At 40.3% G+C, this 16,648-nt stretch overlaps 1 protein-coding gene across 2 annotated transcripts in view; it reads right to left on the bottom strand.

The window, feature by feature from the left end:
* Window positions 1–1,251: 1,251 nt before the first annotated feature.
* Window positions 1,252–16,648, bottom strand: part of Dtna (dystrobrevin alpha) — a 235,311-nt gene continuing 219,914 nt past the window's right edge. Inside the window, exons 22-25 of one of the 2 annotated variants that reach the window (XM_048363437.1) lie at window positions 15,758–15,926; window positions 10,967–11,099; window positions 8,374–8,422; window positions 1,252–4,924 (exon numbers count right to left, since the gene is read on the bottom strand). In XM_048363437.1, the coding sequence (XP_048219394.1) occupies window positions 8,405–8,422; window positions 10,967–11,099; window positions 15,758–15,926 (320 nt within the window). In that variant the 3' untranslated portion in view covers window positions 1,252–4,924; window positions 8,374–8,404. The remainder of the gene's footprint in view (window positions 4,925–8,373; window positions 8,423–10,966; window positions 11,100–15,757; window positions 15,927–16,648) is intronic. The other variant, XM_048363434.1, reaches the window with a different exon arrangement.

The raw sequence follows: 16,648 nt of genomic DNA, 5'->3' as shown, positions 1-16,648 counted from the left end.
AATGCCCAGGAGTGGAATTGCTGGGTCATAGGCTAGGTCTATGCCTGATGTCATTTATGCTCCACTTGTCTGACATTCATCCTTAGCAATATTCCTGTGTCAGTGTGTCTTTGTCACAATCAAGCCATGGCGAAGTGAAGAGCCAGTCACAGGTATTGTTTACTTCAGCACAAGATGGCAGATACAGAGATGGAGAAGATGACTACCTGCATGACCACTGCATGCTCATATGCTTTGTTTCTATCTACTGTTAAACCAATTAGCACTGGAGAAGAGGGAATGAAAATGTGTAACTTGACTCATAATCTTGCAATTTTTTAAAATAAAACATGCATGCAAATAATTTTCAATGCTTTGTGGCCTAATGATAATACTGACAGAGTTGTTTACCGAAGGAGATAATTCTTATTGTCAGACACATCTTCCAAAGGGGCTAGCTGCCTCAAGAAGTTTTGGTACCAAGAAAAAGACATTGTGCAAACAAAATGTTTCTAATCCTTATATCCATTTACTGTCTACTTTAAATATCTAGGGTAGAAAGCCTGGAGAAGATATAATAGTATAATTAACAAAATATAAATATCAGCCATAATACCATGATTTGAAAATGTTAATATTTTGGCATATATTTTCCCATATTTTTAAAACAAAAAGCCACTTTAAATATTTACAAGAGGTAAAGCAAGAGATAATCTCCCCTTTTTTCTTTCCTTCTTGCCTGACTTGTTCTCTACCACTTGAACCATATCTCCAGCCTTGCTTTTTGCTGGTTTATTTTGTAAGGTTTTTTTTTTTTTTTTTTTTTTTTTTTTGGCCAGTCCTGGGGGCTTGGACTCAGGGCCTGAGCACTGTCCCTGGCTTCTTTTTGCTCAAGGCTAGCACTCTGCCGCTTCAGCCACAGCGCCACTTCTGGCTATTTTCTGTATATGTGGTGCTGGGGAATCGAACCCAGGGCCTCATGTATATGAGGCAGGCACTCTTGCCACTAGGCCATATCCCCAGCCCTTGCTGGTTTATTTTGAAGATGGAATCTAAAAGACTTTTCTTTCCAGTCTGAATTTGAACTGAGAGCCTCTGAGTAGATAGGGTTACAAGTGTGAGTCACTTGTGGCTGTGAAATGTTGTTTACACCTTGACATTCCCTCAATGGGCTCTGCTCCACACAGTGGGTACTGACCTGTCTTGCCTACATGTTGCTATGTTGATATAGGAAAGGACTCATTGAATCCAAGAAATGAAACACACAGGATGTAGTGTTTTAAAAAACATTTTTAATGAAGAAATAATTCCATTCCAAAATATAGACACACAATTAAATAGTTTAATCACTTCAAAATATAACATGTCCCCAGGAGGTTCCAACATACACACATACACACACATACACACACACAAACACACGCATACACACACACAAAACAATACTTAACAACAATACAAAAAGCCCATACAATAGTTTTATTACAATACCAATGAATATTGTGAAATCTTTAGTGTTTCTGAATTGCTTATTTCAAATGGTGTCAAATTACAGTAGTCATAATTACATATGTCTGAAGTTAACTAGCCAACAAGATGTAATGCTACTGATTTTTTTCCTTCTTTTTTGGTTCCAAAGCAAAGATGTCCTTTCTATGGCGGACATAGTGGAGTTTTAATTAATTAATTTTTTTGTGGCTCCTTGTGTGGTATTGAATCAGGTGACTACAGCAACTCAAGGCTGCTGGGTTTCCAAGATCTATCTACAGTTAACAGCCAAGAACTAATAAGAGTGGACGAAGATGATCAAAATCAAAGCAGACATCAGTGCTAAATTATGTTGCAACACTTTGGCTCATGCATATAAGAAAATACATACTATATCACGACAAAGGCCACACTCTTAATGCAATTCAGTTCACATTACTACTTACAAATGAACCTTCCCTGCCTTATAGTAGATCATACACAAATCCATTTTCCTAATCTCCAGAAATCTCCCTCTAACCAACCAAACTTACCCCAACTTCCGTCCTGACCAACCACAACTGATTCCTGAATCCTATATGGTAGATTCCACCCTCCTTCATGAATGTGGTGGTGTGGGGGAGGGCTGGCTATGTTAGACCAGTGCTCATTAAAAGGCCATCAGCTCTGATGGAGACAGATATGCAGTTTATTGTGGAATAAGAAAAAAAAAGTACCCTTGTAAGATGAAGTTGCATCTAATGGACAAGACAGATGAAACCTGCTGGGTTTGTACTTAGAACAAGCCCCAAAAGTACATTTGAAGAGCCAAGGAAAGCAATCCACCTACAGCCACAAAAACCCAAAACGACACACGCCATTTTGTCTCGATTACAGGGCAAGGGTGCTTGAGTCTGGTCTCTGTGCTGACGTGGAGCTAAGAGAAAGAAAAGGTGGCTGGTTAGTGAGAAGCTGGTCATTGGTGGCTGTATCAGAGTCCTGGCAATCATTTTGTACAATGGTACATACCAATGACCAAGTGGTAGAATTGGCTGGTAATGAATGCTATGGCCAGGGAGAGGGTTTTCAGTAGATCGGTTCAAACCTTAGACTCACATTTGGATATAGAAACACAAAGACACAACACAGATCAGCTCAGTCCAGTTAGTAGCTGAGGGGCATTTATGGGGTATGAGTTCTGAATTCAGGAACTCCCTGGCTCTGATTTTGAGCTGACAGCAATAAAGGTAGTTGAGATGTAGTGGTTTTTCAGTATTAAATGTGAGGCACCAATGGCCACCTGATCCATCTACAGAGGCATGGGTTCACAGAGGATGGGCAGTGGAAGAGAGATGAACATTAAGACATATCAAATAAAACCCGCAATAAAATCCACCTGTGCAAAGAAATCAGAGAACAGTGCAGTTGTGCCACTTTGGTGCTAGCCTGTGTTCAGGGACATTTATTTGTTAGGTGGGTTCTCTGGAGGGGAGTATGATTAAGTATATCCAGGGTTGGCATGGGGTCCTTTCTGATGCCCATCAAGTACTTTGTTATTTCCACGTGATTTAATTCCAAAGGTAAGCCCAGGACATGGCTTCTAATCAGATACAGAGGCATGAACATCTGACGGTATTTGAAGATGTGAGAGCTGCTCCCAGCTGTCACCCTTCAAAAAACTGCCACCCTTCAGCAAAATTGAGTTGCTAAAGCTCTGAGGTTGACTTAGATTCTTTCTTACTTATTCCAAATAAAGCCTTTTTAGAGACTTTATTGTATACCCTTATTCTAGAGCAGTCAATTTTTTTTTTAGCAAGGCTCAGAATCATTGGGAGAGCTAATTAACACAAAACACAGATGGCTAGGCCCAAGTCCCAGAGTTTCTGATTCAGTAGGCCTGGGTTAATGTGTAAGAATCTGTATTTCTAACACATCCCGAGATGATGCTGTATGGTGCAGGTGTGGGGACCATATTTGGAGAACCATTGTTCTCCAGTGATGTTCATTCTTTTAAACAAACACAAGGAATTCCAGAGAAGCTGCACATTTAAATATAACATATCCAATAGGTAAATATACCGCAAGCTTTTCTTTTTTTCTCCATATCATACCTTGAAACAAATGATTACGTTTCCATTTTCCCCAGAATCCCTAAGAGTGGTTCTTTAGTGGTTCTGTCTAAAGGACCATCCACAGAGTCTTTTATTCTCTTGTCTTTGACAGTTGCTTGTCACTGAGTGCAAGAATCCAACTCAGTGGAGAAGAGCTTGTCTCCTTTCATCTGACCACACAAAGCTGCATGCAGAACACGAGGTGGCCAGCTAAGGCAATCCACATTCAGAAATAAAAGGAGAGCAGACGGTTTGCAAGCGCACTTTAAGCCTGTATATTTAAAGCTGAAGGCCTCCAAATAACCTGACAGGGGGACGTGTGAATGAGAAGTGTGGTGAATGACATGCTTCCTAAAGCTAACATGAGGGGAACAAGACCATGGAAGAGCATCGATTACTTTAGTCCATTTGGGGATCTTATGGCACCTGTGGTTTATAAACAGCTTTAGTAACGAGTATTTCAAAACATACTTCACAGTTTTAAGAAGATCTGTGCTGATTTTAAAAACTAGAGTCTATATAATTTGAATGCTGTCTCTTTTTTGTTTTTGAATATGATATCTATTTGGAAAAAAATATTTACACTAAGTTCTATGGCTGACTTGTTAAGAGGATCTTGAAAGGAACCAACCCTACATTGGAAAGAAGCCCCAAAGAATGGGTTATTCCTGGTGGTTGGCTCAAGTCCCTGCTCAGAGAGACTTGCAGTCAACTGCAGGCCAGGGACCCCTCCCTTCCTGGCTTCTGGGCTCTGAGTCTAAACACTCAGGAACCAACTCTTTCAGGATGAGTGAATAATTGCTAGTGGCTTTCTCTCTCTCCCCCTCTCTCTAATTGCTGTTAAAAAAACATTGTATAGAGTAGTAAATTGGTTCACTACAATTCTAAAGAATCCAGAAATCAAATGTCTAACTATAAACTGTGTTAATATTGTCTTTGTAAACTGGACAGGTTCACGATCATGTACAAGGTTGGAAATGCTTGTTAATACTGCCACCGTGTGTAACAGCAGTGTGGGTTCTCAGCCTGTGTTTGTTTGTTTTGAACCAGGGATGAGCCATGTTACAGAAGATGGAGCTGATAAATTAGCTTGGAACAGAAGTCTTGTTCTGCACCCCCCTCCCACCCCCCTTTCTAAAACACACAGTTAAGAACTACAAATCCAAGAATGAAAAGTTAGCTGCACTACAGGCATCAGAACACATCTTAAGGGATGGGGGTTCGCCAGGAGCTGCGGGGTGTGGTGGCTCCTCTCTCCAGCGAGGGTGAGGCCGCTGCCAGGCTGCTGTCCTCCTCTGTGTGGATACAGGGCTCTCCATCACCTCCAGCTCTCATGTTATGTCATCATCTGTCTGACTATAGCTTGCCTGGGAATAGGAATGTGTAATTTTTTTTAAAAGATAGAAGCTGTTTCTAAATCAGGGTTATGAAGCTTAAGATCCCCACCCCCCCTTTACCTGATATGAACACACACACACACACACACACACACACACACACACACACACACACACACACACCACTGAACTTCTAATAGTCTAAGACATGGTGTGCTTTTATTGCACCTGGTGGGAGAGAGGACAGGAAGTCCTGACTGTGAAGTTTCTTTCTTAAGGGGGACCTAGAGGTATCCTTGAGAAACCTGGAGGATTAAAGCCAGCACAAACAGAACTACTTGTGCTGCCTTTTGGACAAGGAGGTGAGGCCACTGATTCATTATCAGAAGGTCAAATGAATGAAAATACCTACTTTCAGTGGACCAATTTTTCCTTCCTTCCTTCCTTCCTTCCTTCCTTCCTTCCTTCCTTCCTTCCTTCCTTCCTTCCTTCCTTCCTTCCTTCTTCCCTCCTTCCCTCCCTGCCTTTATCTGGTGGTACTGGGGACTGATTTCAAACAAGAGCTCTACCAAAAACCATACTCTCAGTCATTTTTGCTTTCATTATTTCAACCTGGACCAAAATCCTCATATCAATGTCTCCTGCATAGCTGTGATGATAGTTACACAACACCACAGTCAGCTTTGTTGCTTTTTTCCCACTGAGACAGAGGTCTTGCTGACTTTTGTCTTTGTCTGGTCTCTAACTACAATCTTTGCAATCTCAGCCTCCTGAGTAGCTGGGATTATAGATATGAGCCATTGCACCAGCTCCGTACCCTTAATTTGTGAAGTTAGGATGTTACTGGATAATGGACATGGTATTTCATGTGGTACAGGATGGGAAAGGTCTGAGCAGGTCAAAAGAAAGTCCTGGAGGGCACTAAGATGAGTATTAACCATTGCTCATACTGTTTCTTCAACAGTGGCTAGTAGAAGAGCGACAAACCATTTATTCTGCTGCTGGTGAATGTGTATTCATTTCCAAATAAATACAAAAGCAGAGACTGAATCTTCATGTCTCTGGGGTCACACTTTTGGCTTCATGTAGGCCTCTGGCTTAGCAGGTTGATGTCAAGCCAGTGACGTTGGCTAGGAGATATATAGAATTTATCATAATTTTTGGGCTTAGAGTACAATCAGGGGGCCCAAATAACAATATTTTATCCATATAAACTTTACAAAATTGAATCATATTTTTGGCTCCATAAAGAAAAATTGCAGTAGGCTATAACTACCTACAAAGATGGAAAGCCACTTCTGTTTGTAATGTTCCATCAGGTTTTACATGGATTTTGCTTAAGTGGCTGATTTAGCCAGCAACTGGTTCATGTTTAGAGAGCTGCTGAGTGAGAGTGAGACCGAGTACCCTCATGCAATAAACAAAGAGCTCACAGCTGTTTCATTTCTCACTGCCAAAAATTAAGCTTTGAGAGGTTTTTAAAAAAGGGAAAAAAACCTCAATGTCATTTTTCCCCTAAAAATGTGATCAAGGCTATTTCTGAACAGAAATATTTTTCTAAGAAGTAGCTACTAATGCTTAAAATAATACACAGGGGCTAAGAGAAAGAAAATGTTATAAAAGGAAAGGAACTGTTCCCTTGGGGCTAGATTTGTTGTAACTGGACTGCATATTTTTGGAAACGAGTCCTGGGAATGTTTCTCACTGGGGTCAAAGTGAATTGGGAGACCTGTGGTGCTTGTTTCATGAGCAAATCCACATTGAGGTCAGAAAGATCTTTCTGTCCAGTTCATCAGCAAGTATGTGTCTTCACAACAACGAGGGCCTTCAGTTTAATTTGTGTAAAATAGGATGCAGATCAGTGGCTTTTGAACTAGCATAATATTTATTACTGAGATGTCACTTAAGAAATAGATTTCTTTCTTTTTTTTTTTTTTTTTTTTTTTGGCCAGTCCTAAGTGGTGAACTCAGGGCCTGAGCACTGTCCCTGGCTTCTTTTTTGCTCAAGGCTAGCACTCTGCCACTTGAGCCACAGCGCCCCTTCTGGCCATTTTCTGTATATGTGGTGCTGAGGAATTGAACCCAGGGCCTCATGTATACAAGGCAAGCACTCTTGCCACTAGGCTATATCCCAGCCCTAGATTTCATTTTTTAAACTAGCAGCCTGAACAGAGTTTATTATCAACTGCACCAGATGTAGGGGATTCTGAGGCTGGAAAGGTCTATGCAACGAATGGGATTCTGAGTATGGGAAGGTCTATGTCACTATCGTGGACACAAGACCTTGGGCTGGGACAGTCAGGCTGCAGTGGGAAGAGCATTCATTAGCTTTGCATTGTCATGAGGTACAAGGACATGGCTATTAGGTAGTACCAGAAAAATCAGCTAGATTTCTGGGACAGTGTAGCCTTATGTGGCTCAAGCCATAGCACAGAGCTGAGTCCTGGTTGTGTTCATAAAATTATGGGGAGCAAATGGCTTCTGAGTCTTAGTGGTTTCTATACACTTACTATACTATACTATAGCATCCCTTAGGTGCTGAACTTCTTGTAAAGTGTGGGACACGGCCACAGGCAGGCACATCAGTGCATGGTCACAATTATTTAGACTGTGTCTGGCATTCTGTTGAGCTTTTGCAAAGCTATATTCCAGGGAGTACAATCCCTCCATGAGGTAGATACTAGGACAAGTTGTGCAGAGGAAACTGAGACTCGAACATGTTCAGTATTTTGCCTAGTTTTATGCTGGTGAAACTCACATCTGAAAATTGTTCTAATAGAATCGAGGGCCTAAGTTTTAAACCAGGACACTCAAGTAAGCCTGTCAACTGCTTGTTATTCTTCTCTATTTAAAAAAAATTTAGAAAGTGCTACTTTTTTCTATATTTAAAAATATACTGGAATGTTTACATGTACTTATGTAGATCCTCAGGGTGCAATCAACTAATCTAAAATAAAATTTTAAATGAATTGATATCCCGTTGAATTCTGCACTGGGTGTAAATGAATTCTGTCAAAAAAATCTAAGCTTGTGAAAGTTTTTCCTTCTGTAATAATACTTGGTTTAGCTGTCACTTGTTATGATACAGACATCTGGTCTTTGGAGTCCTGAGTTCAGCATTCCTGACAAGCTGACCTATGTAAGGATGAGGAACTAGCTGAGTTCTCCTTCTCAAGTGCTAGATAGGCAGCAACGCTGGTGCCATTGCTGATATGACCAGAGAGAACTTCTGGGACAACTCTGGTTTCCCTAATTACAAAAATAACAAGTCAACACCAAAGGATGTCTGAGAGGATTTCCACAGAACATAATGTAATGCTCCGTTGATGGGACCCAATTCTTTGCAATCAACAGAGAAAGAGGACTTTCTATCAAACAGGAAGGAGCAGCTATGAGAGAGTGATTGTGATGTGATGTTGCCAGTGATCAGAATTCAGTGGACAGTGACCATGTTGCTGCCTAAACAAGAGGGTACTTACTTGAGAGGAGAGTGATAAAAGGACATTGCATTCAACCTTGCAAGCTGACCTGTGGGTGACAAAGGACACAAACAAGAAAGGTGACATGTCAAGTCAGTGGTGCAGTCAAGCTGGTGAATTATTTGGCTGGAAGCCATGCACAAAGACAGAGAGCACCTGAGGAATGAGAGAAACATTCCAGTCCAGCTAATCACCATCTGCTCCCAGAGCATTGAAGGAAACCATTTCATCTCTCTTCAGAATATGCAGCTTGTGTGAGGATGGTATATTCTCTGAGCCCCTTTCCTGCCCTTCTCTTCAAAGTCACCAGACACGAAAGGCCAAGGAGAGAGAAAAGGAGCTAAAGACTTCTTACCAGAGATTAAAAAAAAACACCTCCAGTTCGATCTTAAGACACCAATAGAATCACCCCCCCCCCGTTTTTTTAGAATTCTAAATTTTACTCCCCCCTCCAAGTATTCTTAAGCTTTTTCTTCACAAACTAACCATCCAGACTTCTGTGGAATAAAAACCTCTTTCCCAAGATTTACAAGTTTTTTTTTTTAAGGAGATAGAATTTATCAAATAACATGATTCTGTGATGTCTTTACCCCAGAATTTTAAGCCCATCACAGAATTTTACCTTCTTAGTTCTAAATTAGAGCCCAACAATTTATACACATAGAACACAATAAAAAAGTATATCATTATTCCTTCCTTTGATGAGTGGATGTTCTACTTTTTCTGCAAAGATTTTATTACTAAAATATGGTTGAGTTTTAACATTTGCAAGAAACCTTTCTAGTCATCTTGTCCTTGGTTTAGAACAAAGAATTTCTAATAAATATTGAGCTGTTCTCAGCCATCAACAAATTAAACTTGTTTTAGTTTTGCATTAATATTTGCAAAAGGCAAACCTATTTTCAACATTCCTTATATTTCCTATTATGATTTGGAGACAAGGGAAAGACTGGGGAGGAGAGATGGCTTGTTCTGTTCGGAAGTAGAAAATCTCCTTCCCTTTATTTTACTCATATAAGGCTAAATTCTCAATTCATTAAAATCAATAAGTTTGTTGTAGAATGGGAAAAGGCTGCTTCCATTAAGAAAATAACCTCGGGAATTTTAGCACTGTGGTCACTGAGGTCCAGAAGCGGATATGAATTCAAAGAAGGAGTCCTAATAGCCTCCTCTAAGAGCAAGAACCAGAATACTGGTTATTTAGTCACATCTCTCTCCTGTGTGTAGAACCACATGAGCTGCGTGCAAGAATGCCATCTTTCAGGGGTTCCAGGGACACCCTACCATCCCCATTCTAGGAGAATTGCTTTCAGCCACAGATGTTGCAAAGAAAGCATACTTAATGATTTTGCAATCAAGTGCCTTAGTTTTTTGTAGCATGACGAGAAGACTCAACGTAGAATAGTGTGTGTGTGTGTGTGTGTGTGTGTGTGTGTGTGTGATGAGAATGACATTTGGTTACTTCTGAAATACAGTTCTTCATCTGACAAGTCCAATGGAACATTCCAAAGAAGCAACACATTTGCTTTATATTGTTGGGGTACACTTGGATTTCAGTCCCTTGGATTTCCATTCTCTGCTACATTTTTCTTGGAAAATATTTTGAGGCTTAGTCTAGACATATGAGAAACAGGAGACAGTTTATGCCCTCTGCTTGTCTGTCATCCACTGACAGAGCGAGAGGGTCGCTGCTGACACAGAATGTGGAGGGATCATGAGTGGCCATTGGACAGAGAGGCGGATGGGCAAACAACAGGCGGAGGGGGCTGGGAAGCAGTGAATTCCCACCAGACCACGCTCTCAGAACCCAACAGACTTCCAGATTGAAGAGAAAGGACACACAGAAAGATAAACAGGGCATTAGATCAAGCCCATAGGGGAAACACATTGCCTTTAGAAAGCGTGATTAATGACATCATTCCCAATTGTACGCCTTTTGTTCTGTGAATTCTCAGGAGTTAATAGCCTCCAGCCCTTCTCAAGATCTGTCCCTCCACACTTTGGAGAACCAAGACTTGTAGATAACCACTTCCCCTGCATTTCTCAATAATATTTGTCCCCATCCTATTTGACTACGTTAGATATCAGGTGGACAATGAGGAAGTCGATGAGAATAAGGAATTCAAATGAGACATGGAATCATATTCAATGTAGAATATTGGGAAACATTTATGCATAATACATTTCCTTGTGTCCAATTACTATTATTACTTCATTTCACATTTTAAACAGGGTGCTTACTTGTATCTCAGGCTAGCCTGGTATACTTGAAGCAGATCCTTTTGCATCAGCCTCCCAAGTGCTGGGATTACAGGAGTGTGCTACCACACTCTTAATATATACATATATATGTTGCATTTTATTGCAATATATATGTATATGCATATACATATATATTGCATTTTTCTTAATGGCCCTAGGGGAGTTTAGACTGTTAGTCAACATGTTACTAGTACTGGACTATATGGTCTAAGATATGACACTGAGAGGAAGATTGAAAAGAAGGAGGAAACACCTGCTTTGTGAGTAATGGGAAAGACCCAGTTACCAAGGGCAGAGGAGAGTGCCGGCGACTCTGGGTCCAGTCCTGTACCTGATAGGCCTCGTCCTGCAGCTTCTGTTTCAGGTACTCCTCCATCTTCAGCTCATTCTCCAGCTGCCGGACAGAATCGTTCTCATAGTTCTCATCCTCAGGCCGCACATAGGCGTCTCCGTCTTCTGTCACCCTGGGAATAAACCACAGATGGCATTTTGGAGGAACTCTTAGAAGTATGCATGGAATTTGGTGGGTTAGCTGTGGTTTTGTTGGGCATAGTGACTCCTCTTTAATCCTCCAGGTTGCTTTTATGTTTCCTATCTTCTTTTACCTAAATGCAAACTTAAAAAGAAAAAAAAAACCCATCCCCAAACCTAGAAGCTTCGAAAAATGTGTGATCAAGGCTTTCACCCTTTTTCTAGAGGTGTCTGGAAGTTATGGGCCGTCTGTGCTCTTCTGGAATTTATAGAAACAGTTGGGTTTTTTAAATGTTCTACAATCTTAAAAAAGGAAAGTTTGTGCTTTGAAGTACAATTTTTCTCAATATAGTTTTTCTATACACAGACTCTGTAAGGAGAGTGAGCCCTCTAGTGAAATAATGCTTAAGAACATTCGTTTGTAATTTAACCTTCTTTGTGTTGTACTTTGTCATATGTGTGCACGCATATACACACACATACATGCACACACATTCAAGCTTTAGCTTTATGGTACAATTAAGTCTTATGACATCTGAAAATCAAGACCAAGAGGGCTCATCTCACCATTACCTCTTAATCATAAACATTTATATTAGCTCTGAGTTGGAGCAATCCATTTATGTTGTCTGAGTCCATTATAACAAATAAGGGGCTCTGTCTCTATCTACTCGTTCCAGGATATACAACATGTTTCATGGAGCTGAACACAAATTTAATACCTAAATCATGTAGATAGCTATTCTTGAGGTAAAACAGAACACATTTATACAGTACAGATGTAAAATAACCTCTAAAATGAAAAGCATGGTCCAGAAGAAGTGTCAGGGTAGATATTAAGTGTTCATGGTCATGTGACCCTTTTAAATTATGCTGACTGTATTGTTAGATCTTACAGGCTGAAGCTCTGCCAACTGGCTTTTAAACCAGATCACTCCAGAACTCCATGGTTGTTGATCTTTTACTGACTACTTGGATTGCAAGTCAACACTGTGGAAGGGGCTCTGTTAGCTTTTGCAGTGGGTCTTTAAAACAGCCAGTTTGTTTTGGTAGAGTAGTCTGAAACACCCATCTTTCTGTCATCATTTTTGTGATCTACAAGTTCCTTTGCTGGCCCTTGTGGGTGTTTCTCATCACTCTTTTTTCTAACATTTCCCTTTCTCCCTGTCTTCTCTTTTCCTTTTTCTTTCCTAAACTGTGCTCTGAAGTCCAAGCTTAGCCTCTGTTGTACAGCATTGCTTCCATCTGCTGACTCGGCTCATCTGGGTTTCTGGGTCCTTGCTGACACTGTTGATAATGGACAAGCTAGCAAAACCTAACTGGGTGACCAACAGCACGTATCAGAGGGACCCAGCTCTCCTTACAGGTATCGAGCTAGGGATTAAGCATTGTTAAATAATTGTAAGGAATGTTAGCGTCCCAGGTCTTCATTATTAGTACTGTTTAGCAAACTTTTTCTTGTGTGTATGCAAAACATTCTTGAGAATATGCAAAACAAGAGACCCAACAGGTTTTTTGGTCCTTTGAACTACACAGATGATAGAGTCTTCCTAAATGGCTGCTGCTTTATCAGTCAAGTAGCCTTGAGCATGCCAATGCCAGACAGGTTCTCTACCACTGGAGTCATTTGTACTTTGTTTTTGAGATGGTTGAGTTCATATTTGCATCAGCTGGCTTTGAATTCATGATCCTTCTGCCTCTGCCTCCTGACTAGTTGAGATTATAGGTGTGTGTCACCAAGCCCAGTAATTTAGATTGTTTTGAACTCTCCACTCTCTGAGGAAGCTCTATACCAGCTGGAAAAACCACTGCAACCACAGCTAACGTGGAAGCTATAACTCATGCTTCAGGATATCTTATTTCAGTCAGGACTGCTTGGGATGAGTAGTACTGGCTTTGGAAAGCCTCTGCTCTGGGCATGGCAAGCCTCAGTGAACTCTAGGTAACTCAGCTCATCTTGAAGTATGTTCACTCAGGATAGGGAGCAGCAGATATCCTCAGTGAGACAACTAGGAGCCTGTGATTGGTGCAACGCAAAACTTGTGACTGGTTCATAAAGAAGGCTTTTGATTGGTGCACATATAAGATGGGCCACTGGTGAAACTGTCACTCAGGCCCATGCAGGCCATTTCTGGTGGCACTACCATGCAAGTACAAGTGGACCTTGCCCTTTTTTGGTATCTATAGTCTCTCCCGTATATGACTCACATGGTGTTGTAATATTAGGCCTTAGTAGCGGTTGCTCTGGAATGATTTTTTTTGCCTACTTTTGCTCTTTATCATGAGTAGAGCAGGCTGATATGTCTGCACAAAGAGAAAATAAAAGATTTGGGAATTCCAGCCCTTGCAGTGGCAGCAGGAGGCAGCTAGAACTCATCCTGATGCCTGAAGCTCAGTTGTAACACCAAGAGGAAGCTAGGAGTTTTGGGAAGTAAGGCTGTCTGAAGCTCTGAGCTGTAACACCAGGCAGCTAGAGTCCCACAGAGTAGCCAAGGCGGGAACAGCAGGAAGCTAAGACAAGGATGGCAAAAGTATTTAAAGACCTGGGATACAGTATCCAGGGTACTCAGATGAGATACAGTGATAGTGGGGTATAACCATAGGAAGGGGATACAAGAGGAACAACAACAAAAAAGCTACGGTTTCACATGGTATGTTGAAAATAATTACAACAGTGATAAAACACTCATTTCCATAACATGGAGTTCATTTCATTTAGGAACTGGGGAAGGGAAAGGGAATATCAAAATCGAGGGACAAAAGGTAAAAAGACAAACAATTCCAAAAGCAATACTTACAAAACCATTTGGTGTAAACCAACTGAAAAACTCATAGGGGGGAGAGGGTAAGGGGGAGGGGGAGGGGGAAATGAGGGAGGAGGTAACAAGTTGTACAAGAAATGTACCCACTGCCTTACATATGAAACTGTAACCCCGCTGTACGTCACTTTGACAATAAACAAATAATTATTCAGGAAAAAAATTCCAGCTGAGTAATGTGAATGAGGCTATACTGCTGAAATAAATAACTTTTTCACTAGAAAAAAAAAAGACCTGGTAGAGAAACTGGGACAAAGGAGTGAGAGGCTTTGAGGGATGAAACACTTAGACTAAGATGACTACAAGTCCACTCAGGGGTTAAAAACTATGGAGTCTCAATGCCCAGAGTTCAGGGGTTGTAACTGTAGCCATGGGGTGTTGATATTCTTTTTTTTTTTTTTTTTTGGATTTTGCAAATAAATTAATTAATAGTAATTTATTCTACTTCACGGTTTTATTAAAATATGTATTTTTCTTTAATGTCAAAGTGAAGTACAGAGGGGTTACAGTTTCATATGTAAGGCAGTGAGTACATTTTTTAATTTAACTCATTTTTCCCCTCGCATTCCCTCTCCCCCTTTCCCCCCATGAGTTGTTCAGTTGGTTTACACCAAATGGTGTGTAAGTATTGCTTTTGGAATGGTTTGTCCTTTTATCCTTTGTCTCTTGATTTTGGTATTCCCTTTCCCTTCCCTAGTTCTAATATACGTATATACAGTATCCAGGTTACTAAGATCAGATACAGTGATAGTGGGGGTAAAACCATGAGAAGGGAATATGAGAGGAAAAAAAAGAGAAAAAAAGGGGGTATAGTTTCACATGACATAAAAATAATTACAACAATGGTATTCTAAGCCTAGAGAAGTAAATCTTTACCCTGAGCACCTAGAACCATATGCCTCCAGCTTTGAAAGCTTCAATCCATAGGCCTCTGTTTCTCAAGGCTTAAAGTTACAGTTCTAAGCAATGCAGAGTAGGTTTTTTTTTCCTTTTCTTTAAACTTATTTACTAATTTTACTTTAAATAATTATATGTTGTTATCTTTACTCATTGTGAAAGAAAGTCTCTCCATTGTCACAGAGGCCTGTTAGGTGCAAGTGTGGCAAATTCAGAAGACAGGATGACTTCTCTTCTGAAACTAGCTTGTGTGTCCTAGGGTACAGTGCTTGTTTTTTTTTTTTAAGAAAAATAATATTTTATAGTACTTGTGATTTCTAACTTACATGGGTCTGGCTTATAACTTTACTTTGATATGAAAGTTATGCCCTGTGGTAGACTGTTCTGCTAAGATTTTTTTTTTTTATATTGGTAGTGGTGCTTGAACTCATGCCTGGTGCTGTCTCTGAGCCTTTTTAGCACTTTGAGCCACAGCTCCACTTGTGGTTTGGGGGCAGAGTCTCAGGGACTTCCTCACCTAGCTGGCTTTGAATACTCAGATCTCAGCCTCCTGAATAACTAGTATTATAGGCATGAATCACAAGCACCCAGGTTAAGCTAAGATGACCTATAGGTCAGTTGAATTAAATGAATTTTCAATTCATGACATTTAAAATTTACATGGGATTTATTGGAAATGTGAATTCATCATAGACTAACGCCAAAAAAACTGTGAGGTAAGCCAGCTTCTCAACAAGCACTGGTGGGTTTAGATAATCTCCAGAAACTGTATGAGGGACAGTCTCAATACCAAATTGAAACACTGTGCCCTCCTGCCTCTTCCAAGAAGAAAGGAAGTTGCACAAATCTTTTCCAAAGTAAAGAACTAAACAACTTATTTTCTTAGAGCTCCCTACAGATTGTTTGTTTTCTCTTTGAGCACAAAGGGTACTTACATGTCACTGCGCATGGTGCTTGTGGTAGCTCCACCATGAATGTACCCGGGTTTTCGGGCATGGATTTGGGCTAGAAAAGCCTTTTCAGAGGTTGGTGATGGAACCAGATCTTCAAATTGAGTCCGTGCAAACTCTGAATCCACATTACTCTCTGATTCACTCCCCACCTCTAGTGGATCAGATTCAATTGAAAAACAACAACAATGGTTTGTTAGATAATTAATGGCCAACAAATTAAGGGCTATTCTTAATAGGAATCAACCTGTGCTGCAGTATACATCAGACAGTCATTGTACATTAGTCAACTTGGAATTGATAAAAACAATTTATTGTACAGCATTTTCTTTTTCACTTGAGAATTGCAATAAGAAATTTTTGTTTTACTAATTTAACTTCTTACAACTTCTACTTTTACTGTGCATAAAAGTCTTCACTAAAATTACTTAATATTACTCTAATTTAGGAAACAAGAATCTAAATGATTACAATCACTGCTTCCCCAAATTCCCACATAGTATAGTAGTATGTGAGATTTCCAGAACACAAATAGTCCCCTGGTTGTCATTTGTTAGGACAGTGGGCTCATGTTATTCACCATGACATCCTAATTTCAAATAGCAGCAATAGCTTTCATTTATTTTAATTCTTAAGAAATTTAAGGCCAGATTTTGAATTTATTTATATTTTTTGTCTGCCATAGGGCTTGATCTCAGGGCCTGGGCACTGTCTCTGAGCACTTCTGCTCAAGGATAAAGCTCTACTACGTTCAGCCAAAGTTCTACTTCCAGTTTTCTGGTGGTTAATTAGAGGTAATAACAGTCTCCTGGACTTTCCTTTCTGAGCTGGTTTTGAATTGGGATCCTAAGGTCTCAGCCTCCAGAATAGCTGGGA

Source organism: Perognathus longimembris, chromosome 15, assembly GCF_023159225.1.
Source record: "Perognathus longimembris pacificus isolate PPM17 chromosome 15, ASM2315922v1, whole genome shotgun sequence".
Lineage (NCBI taxonomy): Eukaryota > Metazoa > Chordata > Mammalia > Rodentia > Heteromyidae > Perognathus > Perognathus longimembris.
Note: the sequence above shows the minus strand (reverse complement) of the source record. Positions and strands in the feature narration are given on the sequence as shown.